At 40.2% G+C, this 22976-nt stretch overlaps 1 protein-coding gene and 1 pseudogene across 3 annotated transcripts in view; one reads left to right on the forward strand and one right to left on the reverse strand.

Annotated features, from left to right (window-relative positions):
• ZDHHC20 (zDHHC palmitoyltransferase 20) overlaps nt 1-22976 on the reverse strand; it is an 86532-nt gene that overhangs the window by 36962 nt on the left and 26594 nt on the right. For both annotated transcript variants that reach the window (XM_079774107.1, XM_079774106.1), the window contains exons 4-7: nt 12337-12457; nt 7970-8039; nt 5415-5447; nt 4491-4611 (exon numbers count right to left, since the gene is read on the reverse strand). In XM_079774107.1, coding sequence (XP_079630233.1) covers nt 4491-4611; nt 5415-5447; nt 7970-8039; nt 12337-12457 — 345 coding nt within the window. The remainder of the gene's footprint in view (nt 1-4490; nt 4612-5414; nt 5448-7969; nt 8040-12336; nt 12458-22976) is intronic.
• Nucleotides 17433-19617, forward strand: LOC307101292 (ferritin light chain-like; annotated as a pseudogene). The gene has a single exon. The product of its transcript is annotated as a ferritin light chain-like (transcript).

Raw genomic sequence — 22976 nt, forward strand, 5'->3', positions numbered from 1 at the left:
CTTACTCCACCACCATTTTTAATTTCCTGGTAGCTGAATTCTGAATGAACCCCAATCTGATTTTTGTTATTTTCTTCTTCCTGCTGACTTTGGACTTCATTTGTTCTTCGTTTCCTAGTTCTTGAGGTTTGAAGTTGCATTGAGATCTTTCTTAATTCTTAACATAGGTGCTTATCACTATGAACTTCCCTCTTTGAACTGCTTTTGCTGCATTCTATAAGTTTTGGTGTGTTTTACTTCCATTTTCATTTGTCCCAAGATATTTTTTGATATGTTCTTTGATCCACTGGTTGTTCAGTACCATTTAATGTACACTTACTTGTTAATTTCCCAGTTGTCTTCTTGTAAATGACTTCTAGTTTTATACTATTGTGGTTGGAAAAGATGCTTTGTATGATTTCAATCTTCTTAAATTTCTTAAGACTTGTTTTGTTTTTTTTTTTTTACTAAAAAAGACCTATCCTGCGATGAGAATGTTCCATGTGTGCTTAAGAAGAATGTATATTCTGCGGTTTTTTTTATGGAGTGTTCACTACATGTTTGTTGAGTACACATGGACTAATGTGTCATTTGAGGTAGATGTGTGTGTTTTTTTAACTTTTTTTTTTACTTGTTTATTTTTAATATATTTTTAATGATTTGGGAGAGGGAGAGAGGGAAACATCAATGATGAGAATCTTTGATCGGCTGCCTTCTGCATGCCCCCTACTGGGGATCGAGCCTGCAACCCTTGATTGGAATCAAACCCAGGACCCTTCAGTCCGGAGGCTGATGCTGTATCCACTGAGCCAAACCAGCTAAGGTGAGGTAGATGTTTCTTTATTAATTTTTTGTTTGGATGATCTATCCACTGATTAAAGTGTGGTATTAAAGTCCCCTACTATCGTTGTATTGCTGTCTATATCTAATTTTTTAAAAAATACTTTTTTATTTATTTCAGAGAGAGGAAAGGAGAGGGAGAGACAAGATAGAAATATCAATGATGAGAGAAAATCATCAATTGGCTGCCTCCTGCAAGCCCCCTACTGGGGATTGAGCCTGCAACACGGGCAAGTGCCCTGACCGGGAATGGCATTGTGACCTTCTGGTTCATAGGTCAACACTCAACCACCGCACAACACCAGCCAGGCTATATCTCCTTTTAAATCCGTTAATATAATATTTGCTTTATATAGGTGCTTCTGTGTTGTGTGCATAAATGTTCTTCTCTCAGATATCCACTAACTTAAAGTCTTTCCTCAAAACTTCTTACTGAGGTTTACCTGATCACTCTCTTTAATGCTTCGAACTACACCTACCCTACCCACTCTCATACACTTGCCAAATCCCTTACCCTAGTTTTATTTTCTTAACAGCATTTACTTTCTAATATACAATTTACTTATTTATTATGTTTATTATTTGATTCTTTCTTCCAAAGACATTACTCTTTGTTTTGTTCACTGATATATCCCAAGTGCCTAGAATACTGCCTGGCACAATACTAGTATAGGTGGTAAGTAAATATTTGTTGAACAAATGAAGAAAACGGTAGATTTAAGTTTACTAGACTTTCTTAACATGATTAATCTAAAAAAAGTTAATATTCCTTAATTAATAAACCATTACATGCCAGTGCTGAAGTTTCTGATAAAGAAATGTGAATTTCTATAATTTGGAATTCATTCATCTGGCAGTGAATCCTTTTCCTGTAAAAGGGCCATTGAGTATGATTAAGTAGGTTGTAAACTGAACAAAGATACCAAGGTAGGGAAACAATAGGGGCCCAAATTCATTAAGCTAAGACCACATAGATATGGGGTGCTTTTTTCTAACATGCTCAAAGGCAATGTCAGCATCCCCTGGTTTTAAATACCCAAATTTTAAACATCTAATGGTGTTTTAAACAAAATCCTTCCAAAATATATTAAGTATTTCATGAAAAAAATAACTTTTATTGTAGGGAGCGGTTATAGGGTTAACCCTCCAACTGACCTGTTGGCAAAACCACAAACCAGTCCCAGCTTAGAGGGCACAGCCCTCTTAGCATAATTAACCCTTTGCACTCACTTGCTTTTTTCTCGATTCCTGCTACCGATGCTAACCATGTTGAGTCACACTCGACATCCGAGTGCAAAAGGTTAAGCTTGACCTTGTGACACTCCCTAGATCTTTCCTGGGTAGCTAATGGGCTGTGGGAGGTGCAGCAAGTGCTGCCAAAACAAGTGAAACTCATAAGAACATTGTAACTGTGGTGACCACTACCTTGTTTACCTCTGACTATAAAATAAAGCATCAACTTGCGTCTGGATCTGTTCTGTGGCCTCAGCCAGGCCCAGGAAGACCCACCTAGACCCAGCTTATTCTCTTTGCATGTCTTTTCTACATCCGTCGCCGCCCTCCCTCAGGCTTGCCGAACCCTTGGCTGTGCTGGCGTGGCACATTTTATGACGTGAGGCTTTAATTATGTTCTTCCCAACTATGATTATGAATAGCAAGTCATAGTGGTAAGTATCTGTATGTTGAAATAGACAAATGTCAGTTAAAATTCTGGCTTCCAATACTATTAAATATGTGACCTTGGGTAGTTATCTAACTTCTCTAGCCTCCTTTCCCACTCTGAAAACTGGAATAATAATAATAGCTCCTCTGCATTAAGTATACTTTCTTATTTTCTATGTTCTTGATGCTCTAATATCTGGGGCTTTGCTGACTGGGAAGAGACTGCCACTCCCAGGGCTATCAATTCTTAAGAGATAGCAAGAAATGTATCTCTCATGTACAAACTAACCAATTCAGAGCCCAAATTCCAAAGCACCCCCTCTGCCTGACTCTTACACGCTAGGAGGCAATATTCCCTTCCTAGAGTGTAAGAGTTAAATATCAGATAACCAGGAACAGCCTGTATGCCCAGAGAGTACTGAATTATTCAAACTGGCCAATTATAAATCCCTGTCCCCTCCAATGCCCTACCTTTCCTGCAGAAACCACAATAAAGGCTCTGGGCTTGCCCCTTCTGCTTACTGCACGACCCCAGTGCTTCCTGTGTGGCTCTGTGTGGAGTAGCATGGTATGGCATGCCTTGTCCCTTGGGAACTGTAAGCGACAAACTATCCTTTCAATGGTAATTACTTCCTTATCTGTTGGCTTCAACATACCTGAATAATAACAAAACCTATATTTTAAAACACCTTCAGAGGGTTTTTAGAAAGAATAAATTCCAAAAGTACCGTATTTTCCGGCATATAAGATGACTGGGCGTATAGAAGATTTTCCTGGGTTAAAAAGTAGTCTTATACGCCGGAAAATACGGTACTTTTTTTTAAAATCCTCACTTGAGGATATTTTTTCCATTGTTTTGCAGAGAGTGGAAGGGAGGGAGGGGAAAGAGAGGGGGAGAGAGAAACATCAATGTAAGATACACTGACTGGTTGGCTCCTGTAAGCACCCCGACAGGGGTTGGGGATTGAACCTGCAACTCAGATACATACCCTTGACCGGGAATCAAACCCATACCCTTTGATGCGTGGGCCAACATTCTAACCACTGAGTAACACAGGCCAGGGCCAAAAGTACTTTTTAACCACAACACCCCCCCTTTCAAAATCAAAGGACTAAATGTGAAAACACAAACAATAAAAATTCCAGAAGAAATTTATAGCAAACAAACTAAAGCCAGGAATCATAAATACAAAGTACTGCTTTTAAATTAAAAAAAAAACACACAAAGAAAAACCCTTAAAATCAGAAGTCATTAAAAAAGTACTGCTTTAAAATGTAAAACTTTGATTTGATAAAAATAAAACAGGGTTATCTATATACATAAAAGCCTAATATTCTAAGTGTCCGACCATTTGACTGTTACACTAGTTGCTTGACATGCACTGACCACCAGGGGGCTGACACTTTGATAGGTAGGTTAGCTTGCTGCTGGGGTCTGGCTGATCAGGACTGGGCAAGATGGGCTGGACATGCCCTGGAGCCCTCCCATTCTCCCTCCCCGACCTCTAAAATATTTCTTCTAATTAACTTCCTTTCAATGTGCACAAATCCGTGCACCGGGCCTCTAGTAAGATATAAAATGAAAATGTGGAAAAAACATTCAAAACTCATGATAGAAAAAGGATTAATGTCTATACAGATAAGAAAGAGATTAGTGATTATCTAGGCTTGAGAATATCAGTTTTATTACTATAAAATTGCAGTAAGTCTCATCAACTCAAATAAAAGCAATTATTTCCCTAAAATTGTTATGTCCACTATTAAGAGTGTGGCTGAAAACAGTTTGGATCACTAAAAAGAAGCTCACTACATCCTGTTTAATATTCATTTACTTAAAATAAATATGTATATATGTAGGAAAATATTACTCTGCTTGCCCTCTGATCCATTATAAATTTTAACTAGTAAAATTAAAATAAAGTATATCTACTTGTAATAAAGAATAAATTATTTATGAATAGAGCATTTTAAAAAGTCTTAAACATGTTTTAGGATAGAAAAAGACTTACCGTCCAAAATTTTATAAAGTACTGCAAAACTGTTGTAGCCACAAACAGGCAATATAATAGGGAATACAATAAAAACAGCAGGAAGAATTTGTAATTAGAAAATCCCACACAGTTATTCACCCTAGAAGAATAAAGAAGGTCACACTGTAAAAATAAGACAAATTATAAACTCACAGAAACAAAAACTAGAATGTTTGCCAGGGGCTGAGGGAGGGGAAATGAGAAGCTGATTAATGGGTACAGAGTTTCAGTTTTGCAAGATGAAAAAGTTCTGAAGACGGGTTGGACAATGTGAACATACTTTACACTACTAAAATGAACTTAGAAATGGTTAAGATGATAAACTGTATGTTGTTGTTATTGTTTTTAATATATTTTATTGATTTTTTACAGAGAGGAAGGGAGAGGGATAGAGAGTTAGAAACATTGATGAGAAAGAAACATTGATCAGCTGCCTCCTGCACACCCCATACTGTGGATGTGCCTGCAACCAAGATATATGCCCTTGACCGGAATCAAACCTAGGACCCTTCAGTCCACAGGCTGACGCTCTATCAGCTGAGCCAAACTAGTTAGGGCTATGTTGTTGTTTTTTAACCATAATAATAAATAAGACATTTCAAAAAAACTTAATCATTATTATTAGGAAATGGGTCATTTGGAAAATAGGGAGCAATGTCTTAATTGTGAATGTGTGTTTTTAATAAATTCTATAAGGAACTTGGAAATTTAATATTAATTCTTAATATATAATTATTTGGATTAATAATACCAGAATATATTTCTAAAGGAAAACTTTTAATATAAACATGTATATAAGTAGATCAATCTTATTGTATATAAGTAATTAAGTTGATCCTGAAAATTTTCTCTCCTTCCCCCCTCTCCACCCTTATATGTTACTTCCTCTATGTTTATACATACCAAGGACAGTGATGATCCATCTTTAGAATACATCTAAAAAACAAATAAACATAATTCTCATTGTTGGTAATTTTTTCCCTTAAATTTTTCTCTTTATAAATACATCTTAGAAAAACCAACCAAGTAAGCATTAGATTAGAGAAATTTTCTGATATTTCCACCAATACCTTCATAGGTAAAAGGTAATAGATTTTTGCCTTGGACCACATTAAGAGACATTTTAACACACAGATATGGAGCACTTGGTACATAAGCTAGTCCAGCTCATAAATCAGCTAAGGGAAATGAAATGAAATACAGACAATCCCTACTTTAAACATGTACAAGTCATAAAAAGAAAACTTTAGAAGCAACTATGTTAAAATATTAACACTGATGGTCTTATATGTGGTTATTTTTTCCACATTTTATATAAGAAAAGCCTAATATGCAAATCGACTGAACGGTCGAATGACTGGCCACTATGATGTGCACTGACCACCGGGGGGCAGACACTCAACACAGGAGCTGCCCCCAGCCTGCAGGCACTGACTGGCAGCAGCGGGGGCCAGGGCCGGCGAGCAGGCAGCCCCAGGCCAGCCAAGGCGGGTGTCAGCAGGGGCCCCCCTTGCCCCACCAGTTGCCCCACAGATTGGCCCTGATCGCCAGCCAGGCCTAGGGACCCTACCCATGCACGAATTTCGTGCACAGGGCATCTAGTATTTTATAAAATTCTATCCATAGATAAGCATTACTATCTATCTATCTATCTATCTATCTATCTATCTATCTATCTAAAAGCCTAAGCGACCAAACGACCGGTTGACCAGTCGCTATGACATGCACTGACCACCAGGGGGCAGACACTCAACACAGGAGCTGCCCCCTGGTGGTCAGTGTGCTCTTACAGCCAACCTCCCGCAGCTGGCCAACCTCCTGCAGTCCCTCCCCACAGCCAGCTGGCCCCTGATGGCCTCGATCAGAACCTCCTACAGCCCCTCCCCCCAGCCAACCTCCTGTGGCCCTGAGTCCTGATCGCCAACCAGGCCGAGGGACCCCACCCGTGCATGAACTTGTGCACCAGGCCTCTAGTATTTTTATAATCAGAAAAAAAAAATCCCAAAGTTTGCCTCCTCGCCATTATGTGTAATCTATCTATATATATAAAAGCCTAAGTGACCATTTGACCGTTTCACCGACAGCTATGATGCACACTGATCACCAGGGGGCAGACACTCCAACCGGTAGGTTAGCTTGCTGCTGGGGTCCAAGCAATCAGGACTGGGCGAGATGGGCCGGACATGCCCTGGAGCCCTCCCGTAGCCCTCCCCGGCCCCGATTGTGCACCAGTGGGGTTGCAATCTGGGACCCCTCAGGGGATGTCCGCAGGCCAGGCCAAGGGACCCCACTGGTGCACAAATCCATGCACCGGGCCTCTTGTATATTTATAAAATCAGACCACAGATCATCTCCATTAACATAATAAATGATAAAGTAAAACCCAGAAGGTTAAATAGCTTGTCTAACTCAAGTTCAAGAATTAACTGGGATTCCCAAACTGGGGATCTTTCCTTCCAACACATTACCTTCTCACAAGTTCACAGGAATAAAATCTTTTAAGTTTTTTCTGGGAACAATGTTACAGATGAAAATTAAAGAAGTATTTTTTTGTGTGTGGCTTGTTAGGTTTTAATATCAATATTTATAATAAAAAACAAAAAAAATTGACATTTTAATCCAGGAAATAGTTATTCTTTTTTTTTAAAAAAAAAAACAAATACTGCCCTCTGATGGTAGTGGGTTTTTCTTTTCCTTTTTAATTTTATTTTTTTTTTAAATATATTTTATTGATTTTAGAGAGGAAGGGAGAGGGAGAGAGAGATAGAAACATCAATGATGAGAGAGAATCATTGATCGGCTGCCTCCTGCATGCCCCTTCCTGGGGAATCGAGCCTGCAACCCAGGCATGGGCCTTGGCCGAATTGAACCTGGTTCCCTTCAGTCCACAGGCTGACGCTCTATCCATTGAGCCAAACCAGCTAGGGCCAGGAAATAGTTATTCTTAAGGGGGTTATTACTTACTTGTTCATCAATATTATCTTAAGCATAAACATAAAAAATATATTTAAAGAAAACTCCATCAGCCCTAGCTGGGTGGCTCAGTTGGTTGAAAAGTCGTCCCACACACCAAAAGTTTATGGGTTCGATTCCCGGTCAGGACACATACCTAGGTTGTGTGGGTTTAATCCCCAGTTGGGGCTCGTACGGGAGGCAACCAATCCATGTTTCTCCCTCTCTTTCCCTTCCTCTCTCTAATAACATATATCCTCGGGTGAGGATTAAAAAAAAAGAAAGAAAATTCCATCAACCAGTACAGGAACTATTAAAGATTACGCCAAAGTATATTCTAGCTTATGGAAATATTAATGTTAGCCCACATATGTAGCAAATAATGGGAGACGATGAAGTGTTTTTGCTAAGTATAAAGCATATAAAATGTTCCTTTCCCTTCTGTTCTCCTGTCACCAATTTCCAATGTTGGGGTTAAAGGAAAGCAAATGAGGGGTAACACTTACATGTCACATGCTGAACAGTGATGCGCCCGGTCAGGTTTAATCAACTGACATCTTTCACAATATCTGATGGCTACATTTAAGAATTAAAAGGTGTTGAAGGATATACAAGTTTAGTTAATTTGACTATAAAATTTGCTTTCATTTCTTAAATAAATAACTCTGGGGAAATGGACAACTAATAACTGTCATCAGTTTTGATACTAGTTTGCCCACTGACTAGCTGGTGACCTTGGGCCAGTAACTTACATTCTAAGAGCCTCTTCTGTAAATGTAAATAATATCAAGTATAATGAACTAGTTTACAGATTAAAATGAAACCTTCTAGAACATAGCAAATTCTCAATAAAGCAGTTATCACTATAATAAAAATATTATTTTAAATAAAATATAAAGTAAAATTCTATGATGAGAAAAATTAGTGGAGAGAAAACCAGGGAGATTAAAAAGTGCACAAAAATAAATACATAAATGAATAAATAAATAAAGTACAAATAGCCATGAAAGAGAACACCCAGAAATAGAGTCACTATACAGACATCTCCTGATGCCTGTTTATTGAGACACTGTGTTAGAGACCACGGGAGAACTATTGGCTGCCAGAGGCTTAACGTCAGAAAGGTAAGAGGGACATCAATGACTAAAGCCTTTGACTTATAGTCTACAAGGTAAAAATTTGAGATGTTCTGAGAAGACTCAATAAATCACTTCTTGTTAAAGTGAAAAAAGTTGCAGAGAGGTGGACAGTGAATTAAAACTTTAAACTGGACTTAAAGGGAGAAAAACAATCATTCCAGGCAGAGGTAACAACCAAAAGAAAAAAAAAAGGTGGGGAAGGACAACCCTACCTCTGTGTTAGCAGAGTTCACACAGGGAAACAGTGTGGAACAAAGCTAGAGATAACTGCTGGGTGGATTGAGACTGGAGGTGAGAAGGTTTAGAAAGACAGGTTTTGTTTCCTGAATAGATAATAATATATCCACACAGCTTGAAAAAGCACCAAGGAATTCAGTGAGAAGACCCCACTCTGGTGCCCAGCACCCTAACTCCCCTCTGTGAAGGCAGCTCCATACTTTAAATGATCTCTGGTCTATGGAAGGATGACTTTCTGTAACATGTATTCTGTAACTCTGTTCTTTAAAGATGAATAGGCATTGCTTCTATAGCAAGAAAAAGAAAAAGCCCCAATATTTGGGATTCTAAGCAGTAGAAATGCAGTATAAAATGGTTCCCCAGAGCAGGACCTGCCAACAGTCAGAAGATAAGGCACATGTCCCAGGCCTGGCCACTTAGGACGCTGGGTATCTCTCACTGTGCCTCACATCTCTAAAATGGGGACAAGTGCAGCACCCATCTCAGAACTGTTCTGAGGATTAAACAATCACTAATAAAGTTCTTGACCTGATCCTGATGTAGTATTTAATAGATGAAGGCTACTGTTCAGATTAGAGGACAGCCATTTTATATAATGAAAAGCAGTAAAGCTTTTTTAAGCGTAAAGATTTTAGCCCTGGCTGGTGGGGCTCAGGTGGCTGGGCACTGTTCAGTGCACCAAAAGGCTGCCAGTTCCATTGCTGCTCAGTGCGTATGCACGAGCTGTGGGCTTAATCCTCAGCAGGGACAATGTTCCATTCTCAAACCGATGTTTCTCTCTCTCTCTCTCTCCTTCTCCCTCTCCCTTCCACTCTAAAAACCAATAAAAATATATTTTCTTAAAAAGAGTCAAGATTTTACATCATGGCTCTTAACTCTTTACATCATGGCTCTTAACTCTTTTGCTCTGAAAATCAGATGATCTTGTTATGAATAGGCTACTTGAAATTTTGTATAAAACCTCAGGGATTCCTAAATTCTCTGAAATCTTGGACTTTAGGTTAAATACATCTAATCTGTAGAGAATTATTAACTACTAAGAATTATTGTTAATCAGACCTTTCATAATTAAATATGAGAAAGGATTGCCCTGGCTGATGTGGCTCAGTTTATTGGGCAATGTCCGTGCACCATAAGGTTCTATCCCTGGTAAGCACACATGCCTGGGTTTAGGGCTCGATCCCTGGTAGGGGATGTGTGGGAGTCAGTTGATCGATGTTTCTCTCTCTCTCTTTTCCTTTCTCTCTCTCTAAAAATCAATAAAAATATTTTTTAACAAAGGATTATTTTAAATTAGCTATCATATATTGAAAATTCATTATGTACAAAGATCTATACTAAGTGTGTATCTCATCTATGTATCTCATTTAATACTTCCACTAACCCAGAGATGTAGATATTATCCTCATTTTAAAATGAGGAAACTAGGGCTTAGAAAGTTTAACTAATTTTCATTGTACTAGTAATAGAAAAGTTGAGGTTTGATCTGAAATCCATGTTTTCATTCCATATGGTAATATACTAAACTAGTGGCCTGGTGCATGAAATTCGTGCATGGGGGGTGGGTCCCCTGAGCCCAGCCTGCATCCTCTCCAATCGGGGACTCCTTGGGGGATGTCCGACTGCGGTTTAGGCCTGATCCCTGGGATCGGGCCTAAACCGGCAGTCAGTCATCCCTCTCGCAATCTGGGACTGCTGGCTCCTAAATGCTCACCTGCCTGCCTGCCTGATCGCCCCTAACTGCCCTCCCCTGCCGGCCTAATCTCGCCCCCAACTGCTCTTCCCTGCCAGCCTGATCTCGCCCCCAACTGTCTCTGCCTGCCTGATCACCCCTAACTGCCCTCCCCTGCCAGCCTGATCTCACCTCCAACTGCCCTCCTCTGCCAGCCTGATCTTGTCCCCAACTGCCCTCCCCTGCCAGCCTGGTTGCTCCCAACTGCCCTCCCTTTGCTGGCCTGATCTTGCCCGGTCCTGTCTCTCTTTGTTTTTTTCAGGAGTCCTCCAGGCCTCCCTGCCTCCCTGTGTCCCTCTTCCTCTTTCCAGGCTGGGAGAGGGCAGGGCCAGTGGGGGCCACCCCACCCTCTGTTGGCCCTCCCTTCCATCCAGGCCTCTTCAGGCCCAATCTGTTTTGTTTCCTCATTCTGAGAGTCTCCGAGAGCGAGAGCGAGCTGGGAGGGAGGGAAAGAAAGGGAGAAAAGGCTGTGAGCTGGTGGGCACTGTGTGTGTCTGTGCATGTGTGCGGTTGTGAGTGAGTGTGAATGCCGGCCCCACCTTCCCCGTCCCCATCTCCACTGCCACAAGTCCCCACCCACCAGAGCCTGCTGCACGCGCAGTCCAGGCTTTAGGTCGAGCCTCCAGTCGTTGTGGATGTGATGGACTCAGGGTTTTTATATGTTAGGATTATGTAAGAAGGATAGCATTAATCTTTTGCACTCGGATGTCGAGTGTGACTCGACACGGTTAGCATCGGTAGCAGCTCAAGAAAAAAGCAAGCAAGTGCAAAGGGTTAAATGCATCAAAAAACGAAAAACTTGGTCAAACATCCCCTCCAAAAATCTTGTGCAAACTTTATACTTTCTGAACTCTCAATGTGTACATAACTATCCACAGGAAAAGCCTTTTGTTTCCCACTGAAGTGGAGAAGCATGGTGAGTTCTGAAGCCAGAGCACTTTAATTTAAACCCATTTTTTTTACATATATCTGTCTGACCTTGAAAAAGATATTTAAGCTCATTGTGTCTCAGTTTCCTAATCTGTAGAGACAACAGTATCACCTTCACAGGATTGTTGTGAAGTTTAAATGAGTTTATAGTGCAAAGCACTTAGAACAGAATAATTGTTAGCTATTACTATTATCTAGTATTTAATGAATTCATGAGTTACATGATACATAATTTAAAACAATTTACTATATTTAAATAATCAGTTTGGCCACTCATAGTTTCACCCCATCATAAGGTTCTGTCTCTGAGAAAAGGAAGTTGCTACTGCAGTCAGATATCTCTCAATGGAGGCATTGGGACAGTGGAAATACCAACAGCTTTGGGATCACACAAACCTGAGTTCATATTCTGGCTCTCTGAATATTAGCTTTTACTTCTTTCTACTCTAATTTAGCATGTTCTTGATTTTTTTTTAATTACTCAGAGATGGCACATAATATTCAAATTCAAACCAGAATTTCCAAATGATAGTTTACTAAGAATCGTAATTGAAACTTTTAGCCATAAAGGTGAAGTTGGAAAAAAAAGATGTAGAGAAAAAGAGATTCATATTAAAGGGAACCTCTTAAAAAAATCTGTATCAATATATGTACATATCTATATCTAAAATATCACAGAAGACACAGAACATTAGAAAAATCTTATTTCTGCCTATGTTATTTGAGGAATTGCAATATCCATTTAATAGTCAAATCATGCAAATAAATCTTGGCAGGTATGACCATATTTTTAAAAATTCTTTGAGTAGAAAAGCTTAAAATTTGTTTTACTTACTCCTTGAGCCTGACGTGGTGTAGATAGGTAAGTCCTTCGCTGTTCTTCTCAAAATTTCTTGTTGTCGTTCTTGGCTGAATTCTTTTTCATAATGTTCCCTTTCAGAATTGGACAAGTAGAACTATAAAAGTAGAAAAAACTATTACTTCTTGTTAATCCCCAAAATATTAACTATCGTGCTCAGAAAAAAAACACACAAAGTTTTATTCAGAACTACAACAACAAAAAACACAAAAAAATTTTCTTCTATGAAGGCAAAATTTGTCTCCAAATTTAAGAAGCTAAATCAATTATATTTTAACAAAACTACATGCTTTTTTTCCTTGTCCCTTTGGTGTTTTTTTAGTCTTTATTGTTGAAAGTATTACATATGTCCCCTTTTTCTACTACTGACCCCTTATTTTTCCACTACTGACCCTTTATAGCCTGTCCCTGCCCCTTGCCCCGAGCCTCCACCACCCTATTGTCTATATCCATGGGTTATGCATATATTCATAAAGCTCTTTGGTTGATCTCTTCCCACCCTCCCACCCACCCACCCACCCACCCACCCCCACCTTCCCTCTGAGATTCGACAGTCTGTTCCATGCTTCTATGCCTCTGGATCTATTTTGTTCAACAGTTTATTTTGTTCATTAGATTCCACATGAGAGAGATCATGTGATACTTGTCTTTCTCTGACTGGCTTATTTTTATTTCCCTTAGCATAATATTCTCCAGGTCCCTCCATACTATCTCAAAGAGTAAGAGTTGCATAGTCCATGGTAAAACTATATACTTTTGGTATATTAAAAAATATTTGCTCTACTTAATGATGGCAAAGAAGATCCAACTAAATATTTTTGCATCTTTGTTTCTTTACAGAGAAAATTTAATTCCTCCAGCAAAAGGGTAATGAAATAGGTAGCAGTAAAAATTTTGGTGTTTAAAAGTTAGTATCAATAGATTTTTAATTTTTGGAAAAATGAAGACTAAAATAAGCATAGTCTCTTTTTCTCAAGCAAGGACTCCTTTATGTAGTGGTTTCTAGTTTTCATTTCCTTAATTTTTGTTCCCATGGTGTAATCAGCCTGTAGTTCATCTCTTAAATAGCATTTTCCCTAAAAAAGGACTTCAGTTGCTCTTCTAATGTCATCCCAGAAGTCTTATTTCACTTAGCATGATTGCAAAGAACCCCAGTTTTATGCTTCTATTCCATGTAACGAGGAACTTTACATTTCTATCAGTCTTTATTTCACAGAAGTCTTTTAAAACTTAAAATGACTTGAGACTTGCTCTTAAACATGTTTTATATTTTAACAATACTCTTACTCAATTTTTACTTATGTACATGGTTTTGCTTGAAAGGCCTAAGGAATCATGACTGGAATTTTAACCTTTTATATTTACACTAGAGGCCTGGTGCACGAATTTATGCACGGTTGGGGTCCCTAGATCTGGCCAGTGATCAGGGCCAATTGGAGCCATCTCGCCCAGTCCCGATCGGGGCTGGGCCGATCAGGGCCTGCTGGTGGGAAGCAGGAGTAAGGGGGGAACCGCGGGAGGTTGGCCGGCCACGGGAGGTTGGCTGTGGGAATGCACTGACCACCAAGGGGCAGCTCCTGCATTGAGCGTCTGCCCCCTGGTGGTCAGTGTGCATCATAGTGACAGGCTGACCAGTTGTAACAGTCACTTAGGCTTTTATATATATAGACTAGAGGCCCAATGCATGAAATTCATGCATGGGAGGGGTGTCCCTCAGCCCGGCCTGCACCTTCTCCAATCTGGGACCCCACAGGGGATGTCCGACTGCCGCTAACCTGCAACCTTTTGGTGCATGGAAAGATGCTCCACCTAACTGATCCACTCATCCATGGCAACAAAACAGACATTAAAACAAAGGCTATAACTAGAGGCAAGAAAGGACCCAGCGGAGGAAGAAGATGGCTGCCGACTGGGAGGCAGACTGCAAGATAGTGTGTGAGTCAGAAAACAAAGGGAGAGTGTGTGGTCGCATGGGGAGTGTTTGTTGGTGAGTTGAGGGACAGCTATACTCCAAGAGACTGTGGGGGACGGCCGGATGGGGTTCCCCTGACCGGGCAGCCCCCACTGCTGCTGGGTTCCCTCCCGGAGCGACAAGCTCTGACACGGAGACCTCGCCATCTTTTTTTTTTTAAAAATATATTTTATTGATTTTTCACAGAGAGGAAGAGAGAGGGATAGAGAGTTAGAAACATCGATGATAGAGAAACATCGATCAGCTGCCTCTTGCACAACCCCTACTGGGGATGTGCCCGCAACCAAGGTACATGCCCTTGACCGGAATCGAACCTGGGACCTTTCAGTCCGAAGGCCGATGCTCTATCCACTGAGCCAAACCGGTTTCGGCTGAGACCTCGCCATCTTGAAGGGGAAAGTGGATGTTATCGGAAGCCTGAAAATCTACAACTACGGCACCCAGCAAACAGCTGCGAACCCGAGAACACTGGTTCCCAAGTGGCGCAAGCACACGGATTCAGAGGAGCTCTCACCCCCTCACGAAAGGTCAGATTTCGCCTGGAATAAGGTGAGGTCTGTGGTCCGGGCAGGAGAGAGAAACACTCACTGCGGGAGCTGGAGGCCCTGGGGAAGTCTGCGACCAGAAAAATCCGCGGCTGTTGGGGCTGGCGTGATCCGCGAATGTGGAAGGGGGTCCACAGAGCTGCTAATGGAAGGGAACTCTAAATAGCAACCCATAGCTGAACTGGGCGCAGAAGGACAGCCTAGAAATTTTGGCGGGGTGCCGGCTGCTTGGACCCAAGGGGAAAAGAGACTGCGCAGACTTGCGCGCAGCGCCGGGGTGTGCGTGCTTGCTTTGGCTCTTTTCTCTCTCTCTCTCTCTCTCTCTCTCTCTCTCTCTCTCTCTCTCTCTCTCTCTCTTCCAGTTTGAATCCTTGCTTTTGATTACTAAGCCCAATACGTAGGATCACCCAATTGGGGACACTCTAAGAGACTGCAGGGGAAAGTTGTTTTTGTGGAACCTGGGGATCAGAGTGGGGAGTGGCGATCAGAGAACCAGCTCTGAGGCGACCCTTTCCCCCAAACTGGTATTAAGTACCACGGGGAAAACAAAATCTAAACACTAGCTAGAGATGACCTATAAACCCGGAGGTCAATCCAGAAAATCTGCCACCCAGAGGTTGAATCACAAATTGACTCTTGTGTAAACACAAATAAAGGTGTATAAGAAATAAAGACATACTGCCTGCTTGAAAATCAGGACTGTGGCCTACAATACTGAGGAGCAGTGGAACGCAGGGAACTTCAATACTGTCCTGACTAGGAAACAGGCGTGCCAAACAGAACAGTAGAGGAAGTGAATGACCTTCACTACTGCACATTTTTTTCATCTTTTACTTAAGAAACTAAATTTTTTTTTTCCTCACTTGATTTTACCTTTTTAATTATTACATTTTTATTTTCAATTAATATTATTACTACTACTATTTTACCTTTTTTTAAAAAAATGTCATATTATTTTCTCTTTATTTTACTTTGGGATTAGTGTTCTACGTTCTATTTTCATCTTTCCTTTAGCATCATTTTACTCTGTCTCAACTTTACCTTTATGGAAACACCCTCTTCCTCACTTTTCCCCTCCTGTCCTGTTTCTCTTATCCTATTACTGCTATAGATTTCGTCTATTCCTTCTTTTTACACCCTGTTAAAACTTCACCCTACTTATATATCTAATTTCCAATCCACTGCTCCAAGTCCATACACACCTTTCTCTTCTCTATCCAAAAAAAATTTTTCTCTCTGTCCTTTTGTTGTAGTTTGCTTGATTGTTGATTATATGTTTTTTGTTCTTGTTTGTGAGATTGTTTAGCTTTTTCTTTTGTTTTTGTTGGTTTTTTGCTTCTGTTTTCCCTCGCCTCGCTTGTTATTAGTTGTTGTTTGTAGTTTGCATTGATCTCTAGGTATTTGTTGCTGGTATTTGTTGGGATTAGTGGCTGTTCTATTGGAGTTTTCTTCCCATATAAATAGTTTTTTCCAATCTTCTTTCTTATTCTCTTTCTTTTCTTTTTCCTTTTCCCAATTTTATTTTTTGCACTCATTTTTTTTCCTCTTCTGTCTTTCTTATCCTCTAATATGCCTTTCTCTGGTGATCACCTTTCTTTGGGGTTATTAATATCGTGAATACATTTGTGTTCAGTGCCTTGTGCGCTGTGCCTTGTTGTGTTGTATTTTGTGCCTTTAAATCAATGCAGGAAAAAAAGAACTACGAAACCAGACACCCAGAGAAGAGAGATAATGGGGAGACAAAGAAACAGCCCACATATGAAAGAAAACCTGGTATCACCAGAAAAGGAAGTAAACGAAATGGAGGCAAGTAATCTGTCAGAGAAAGAATTCAGAGAAATGGTCATAAGGTGGATGAAAAGAATGGAAGACAAATTCGAAAATATGTGTAAGAACCAAGAGGAAATGAAGAAGAACCAAGAAGAAATGAAAAATGACATTGCTGCTATAAAGAATTAATACAAAGCATCAACAGTAGACTAGAAGAAGAAGAGGACCGCATCAGTGAGCTAGAAGACAAGGTAGGAAAAAATACCCAAGTAGAGCAGCTTCTAGAAAAAAAAATTAAAAAGCAGGAGGAGAGCCTAAGGGAACTTTGGGACAACATGAAAGGAAACAACATCCGCATAATAGGGGTGCCAGAAGGAGAGGAAACTGAGCAAGGAATAGAAAACCTGTTTGAAGAAATAATGACAGAAAACTTCCCTGACATAGGGAAGAAAAAAACTCACAAAAATCCAAGAAGTTCACAGAGTCCCAAACAAAATGAACCCCAAAAGACTGACGCCAAAGCGCATTATAATTAAATTGGCAAACACCAACGACAACTAAGAATCTTAAAAGCAGCCAGAGAGAGACAAAAAGTTACCTACAAAGGATCCCCCATCAGACTAGCGACTGATTAGTCAACAGAAACACATCAGGCCAGAAGGGAATGGAATGAAATATACAAAGTCATGCAAAGGAAGGGTCTGAGTCCAAGAATACTGTACCCAGCAAGGCTATCAATCAAAATTGAGGGGGAAATCAGGAGCTTCACAGACAAAAAAGGACTAAGGGAGTTTATTACCACCAAATCAGCAATGCAAGAAATGCTAAAGGGTCTGCTGTAAAAAGAAGAAATAGGAAGCAAAGAAGGAACACAGGGGTAAAGAATAAAAATGGCAACAAACAAGTACCTACCAATAATAACTTTAAATGCAAATGGATTAAATGCCCCAATCAAAAGACATAGGGTAACTGATTTGATAAGAAAACATGACCCATATATCTACTGTCTACAGGAAACCCACCTCAGAAAAAAGATGCACACAGACTGAGGGTGAAGGGATGGAAAAAGGTATTTCAGGCGAATGGAAATGAAAATAAAGCGGGGGTAGCAATACTTATATCTGACAAATTAGATCTCAAAGTGAAGGACATAAAAAGATATAAGGAAGGCCACTTCATAATACTAAAGGGAGCAATCCAACAAGAAGAAATAACTCTGGTAAACATATACACACCCAATACAGGAGCAACAAATACATAAAAAAAAAACTCCTGGAGGATATCAAGGGAGAGATTGACATCAATACAATCATAGGAGAAGATTTTAATAGCCCACTAACACCATTGGACAAATCCTCTAAACAAAAAATCAGCAAAGAAACATCAATCCTAAATGACTCACTAGAGCAGATAGAATTCATTGAGATCTTCAGAACATTTCATCCTGAAGCTTCAGAATATACATTCTTCTCAAGTGCACGTGGGTCATTTTCAAAGATAGACCATATATTGGGTCACAGGCAAAGTCTCTTCAAATTCAAGAAGATAGAAATCATATCAAGCATCTTCTCAGATCACAATGGCATAAAACCGGAAATCAACTACAATAGAAACAATCCAAAAAATTCAAACACATGGAGACTAAATAGCATGCTATTAAATTATGACTGGGTTACCAGAGAGATCAAAGAAGAAATAAAAAACATCATGGCAACAAATGACAATGAAAATGCAACAATCCAAAATCTATGGGACACAGCAAAAGCAGTATCAAGAGGGAAGTTCATAGCTCTACAAGCATACAGCAAAAAAAAAAAAAAAAAAGAAATAATGGTAATAAATTACCTAACCCAACAACTCAAAGAGTTAGAAAGAGAGCAACAAGAAAAGCCCAGTGTAAGCAGAAGGAAGAAAATAATAAAGATCAGAGCGGAGAGCGCACTCGGAGGTCCCGGATCTGTCTCTTGCTTCAACAGTGTTTGGACGGAACAGACCCAGGGACGCCCGTTCTTCCAGCCTCTGGCCACTCTCCTGTGTCTCATCCAGTCGCCACCTTCAGAACCACCTCCGGGACCAGCCAACACACCGTTTGTTTTTTTTTCTACCATAACTCCTCATTGCTGAACAACCATGACCTCCCAAATTCGTCAGAATTATTCCACCAAGGTGGAAGCTGAAGTCAATCGCCTGGCCAACCTGCATCTGTGGGCCTCCTACACCTACCTCGCTCTGGGCTACTATTTCAACCATGACGATATGGCTCTGGAGGGTGTGGGACACTTCTTCCGTGAGTTGGTGGAGAAGAGGCACGAGGGCGCAGAGCATTTCTTAAAGTTGCAAAATAAGCGAGGCAGCTGCATTCTCTTCCAGGATATGTAGAAACCTTCCCAGGATGACTGGGCCAAAACGCAGAACGCCATGGAACCCTCCCTGGCCTTGGAGAAGAGCCTGAACCAGGCCCTTTTGGAGCTGTATGCCCTGGCTTCTGCCTGTGCAGACCCTCATGTCTGCGACTTCCTGGAGAACCACTTCCTGGATGAGGAGGTGAAACTGATCAAGAAGATGGGCGACCACCTGACGAACATCCGCAGGCTGGCCGGCCCCCAGTCTGGGCTGGGCGAGTATCTCTTCCAAAGGCTCACCCTCAAGCACGACTAGGAGCCTTTGGAGCCCAGAAACCTTTCAGAGGCCACCCCCCCTGCATCCCCCTGGTGTCTCTGGCTTTTACCTAAGCCTCTTCCCGAAACTACTAGCCATTCATTTAACCACCCTGGAGCCCTCTCCCATGCATTGGACCAAATGAAACAATAAAGCTTTTTGCAGCAAACAAACAAACAAAAAAGATCAGAGCAGAGATAAACGACATAGAGACCCAAAAAACAATACAAAAGATCAACAAAACCAAGAGCTGGTTCTCTGAAAGGATAAACAAGATTGATGAACCTCTACCCAGGCTCACCAAGAAGCAAAGAGAGAGGACCCAAATAAACACAATCAGAAATGAAAGAGGAGAAATAACAACAGGCCCCACTGAAATACAAAGGATTGTTAAAAAATACTATGAACAACTCTATTCCAACAAATTGGACAACCTGGAGGAAATGGACATATTCCTAGAAAAATACAACCTTCCAAAACTCAATCAGGAAGAATCTAAATATCTCAATAGGCCAATAACTATGGAAGAAATTCAAGAAGTCATCAAAACGCTTCCAGCAAATAAAAGCCGAGGGCCAGACGGCTTCACAGGGGAGTTTTACCAAACATTCAAGGAAGAACTAAAACCTATTCTACTCAGACTATTCCAAAAAATTCAAGAGGAAAGAATACTTCCAAGCTCATTCTATGAAGCCAGCATCACCCTAATACCAAAACCAGAGAAAGACAACACAATGAAAGAGAATTACAGGCCAATATCCATCATGAACATAGATGCCAAAATCCTCAACAAAATTCTAGCAAATTGGATCCAGCAGTGTATCAGAAAGGTCATACACCATGACTAAGTAGGATTTATCCCAGGGATGCAAGGATGGTACAATATCCGCAAATCAATAAACGTGATATATCACATAAACAAATTGAGAGATAAAAATCAGTCATATCAATTGATGAATAAATGAATTTGGCAATGTAGCAGGATACAAAATTAACGCCAAGAAATCTATGGCATTTCTATACACCAATAGTGAATTTACAGAAAGAGAGACTAAAAAAGCAATCCCATTTACCATCACACCAAAAAAATTAAGATACCTAGGAATAAACTTTTTTAAAAAAATCTTTATTGTTCAGATTATTACATATGTTCCTCTTTTCCCCCCCATAGCTCCCCTCCACATGATTCCCCACCCCACCACATGCTCTTACCACCCACCACTGTCTTCATCCATAGGTGTAAGATTTTTGGCCAATCTCTTCCCGCACCCCTTACACCCCCTTTCCCCTGAGAATTGTCAGTCCACTCCCCTTCTATGCCCCTGATTCTATTATATGCACCAGTTTATTCTATTCATCAGATTTTTTATTCACTTGATTTTTTAGATTCACTTGTTCATAGACATGTATTTGTTGTTCATAATTTTTATCTTTACCTTTTTCTTCTTCCTCTTCTTAAAGAATACCCTTCAGCATTTCATGTAATACTGGTTTGGTGGTGATGAACTCCTTTAGCTTCTTCTTGTCTGTGAAGCTCTTTATCTGACCTTCAATTCTGAATGATAGCTTTGCTGGGTAGAGTAATCTTGGTTGTAGGTTCTTGCTGTTCATCACTTTGAATATTTCTTGCCACTCCCTTCTGGCCTGCATAGTTTCTGTTGAGAAATCAGCTGACAGTCATATGGGTACTCCCTTGTAGGTAACTAACTGTTTTTCTCTTGCAGCTTTCAAGATTCTCTCTTTGTCTTTTGCCCTTGGCATTTTAATTATGATGTGTCTTGGTGTGGTCCTCTTTGGATTCCTTTTGTTTGGGGTTCTGTGCCCTTCCTGGACTTGTAAGTCTATTTCTTTCACCAGGTAGGGAAAGTCTTCTGTCATTATTTCTTCTAATCAGTTTTCAATATTTTGCTCTCTCTCTTCTTTTGGCACCCCAATAATTTGGATATTGGTATGCTTAAAGTTGTCCCATAGGCTCCTTACACTATCTTCATATTTTTGGATTCTTTTTTCTTTTTGTTTTTCTGGTTGGGTGTTTTTTGTTTCCTCATGTTTCAAATCTTTGGTTTGATTCTTGAGGTCCTTTGATCTACTGTTGAATTTCTGTATATTCTTTATTTCAGACAGTGTATGCTTAATTTCTGACTGGTCCTTTTCCATTTTTTTGGAATTCTCATTAAGATCTTTAAAGGTCTCACTAAGTTCCTCAGAGGTTTTTATCAGATTCTTGATTAACCTTATAAATGTGGTTTTGAACTCTATGTCCAGTCTTCTGCTTTCCTCCATTTCTTTCATTTGTGATCTACCTCTTTGTCTCCCCATTTCAGCTGCTTCCCTGAGTTGATGGAGTGGCTTTGTGTGTGAGGTGTCCTTTGGGCCCAGTGGCTCAGCCTTCCCAGTTACCTCAGGTGGACACTCTTGGTGCACCCCTTTATGGGCTGCACAGTCTTGTTGTAGTCTAGGAATAAACTTAACTAAGGAGGTAAAAGACCTATATTTGGAAAACTACAGGACACTGAAAAAAGAGATAGAGGAAGACATAAACAGATGGAAGAACATACCATATTCATGGATTGATAGAATCGACATCACTAAAATGTCCATACTACCCAAAGCAATCTATAGATTCAATGCACTCCCCATTAAAATACCAACAGTATATTTCACAGACCTAGAAAGAACTCTCCAAAAATTCATCTGGAATAAAAAAAGGCCCCGAATAGCCACAGCCATCTGAGAAAGAAGTACAAAGTAGGTGGGATCTCAATATCAGATTTCAAGCTGTATTACAAAGCCACTGTTCTCAAAACAGCCTGGTACTGGCACAAGAACAGACATATAGACAAATGGAATAGAATAGAGAACCCAGATATCGACGCAAACCACTATGCTCAATTAATATTTGACAAAGGAGTCATGAACATACAATGGAGTCAAGACAGTCTCTTCAATAAAGGGTGTTGGGAAAATTGGACAGATACACGCCAAAAAATGAAACTAGACCACCAAGTTACACTACACACAAAAATAAACTCAAAGTGGATAAAGGACTTAAACATAAGACGGGAAACCATAAAAATACTAGAGGAATCCACAGGCAGCAAAATCTCAGACATATGCCGAAGCAATTTCTTCACCGATACCGCTCCTAGGAAAATGGAAACTAGGGAAAAAATAAACAAATGGGAATACATTAAAATAAAAAGCTTTTGTACAACAAAAGAAACCATCAACAAAACAACAAGGAAGCCCACTGTATGGGAGAACATATTTGCAAATGTTATCACTGATAAAGGTTTAATCTCCAACATTTACAGGGAACTCATACAACTTAACAAAAGGAAGATAAATGATCCAATAAAAAAATGGGCAACGGACCTAAATAGAAACTTTTTGAAAGACAGAAGGAAGGCCAAGAGACATATGAAAACATGCTCAAAGTCACTAATTATCCAAGAGATGCAAATTAAAACGGTACCATCTCACACCTGTCAGAATGGCTATCAACAAATTGACAAACGACAAGTGCTGGCAAGGATGCAACAAGTGCTGTTGAGGATGGGGAGAAAAAGGAACCCTTGTGCACTGCTGGTGGGAATGCTGACTGGTGCAGCCACTGTGGAGAACACTATGGAGTTTCCTCAAAAGACCAAAAAATGGAACTCCCATTTGAC

Source organism: Cnephaeus nilssonii, assembly GCF_951640355.1.
Source record: "Cnephaeus nilssonii genome assembly, chromosome: 6".
Taxonomy (NCBI): Eukaryota; Metazoa; Chordata; class Mammalia; order Chiroptera; family Vespertilionidae; genus Cnephaeus; species Cnephaeus nilssonii.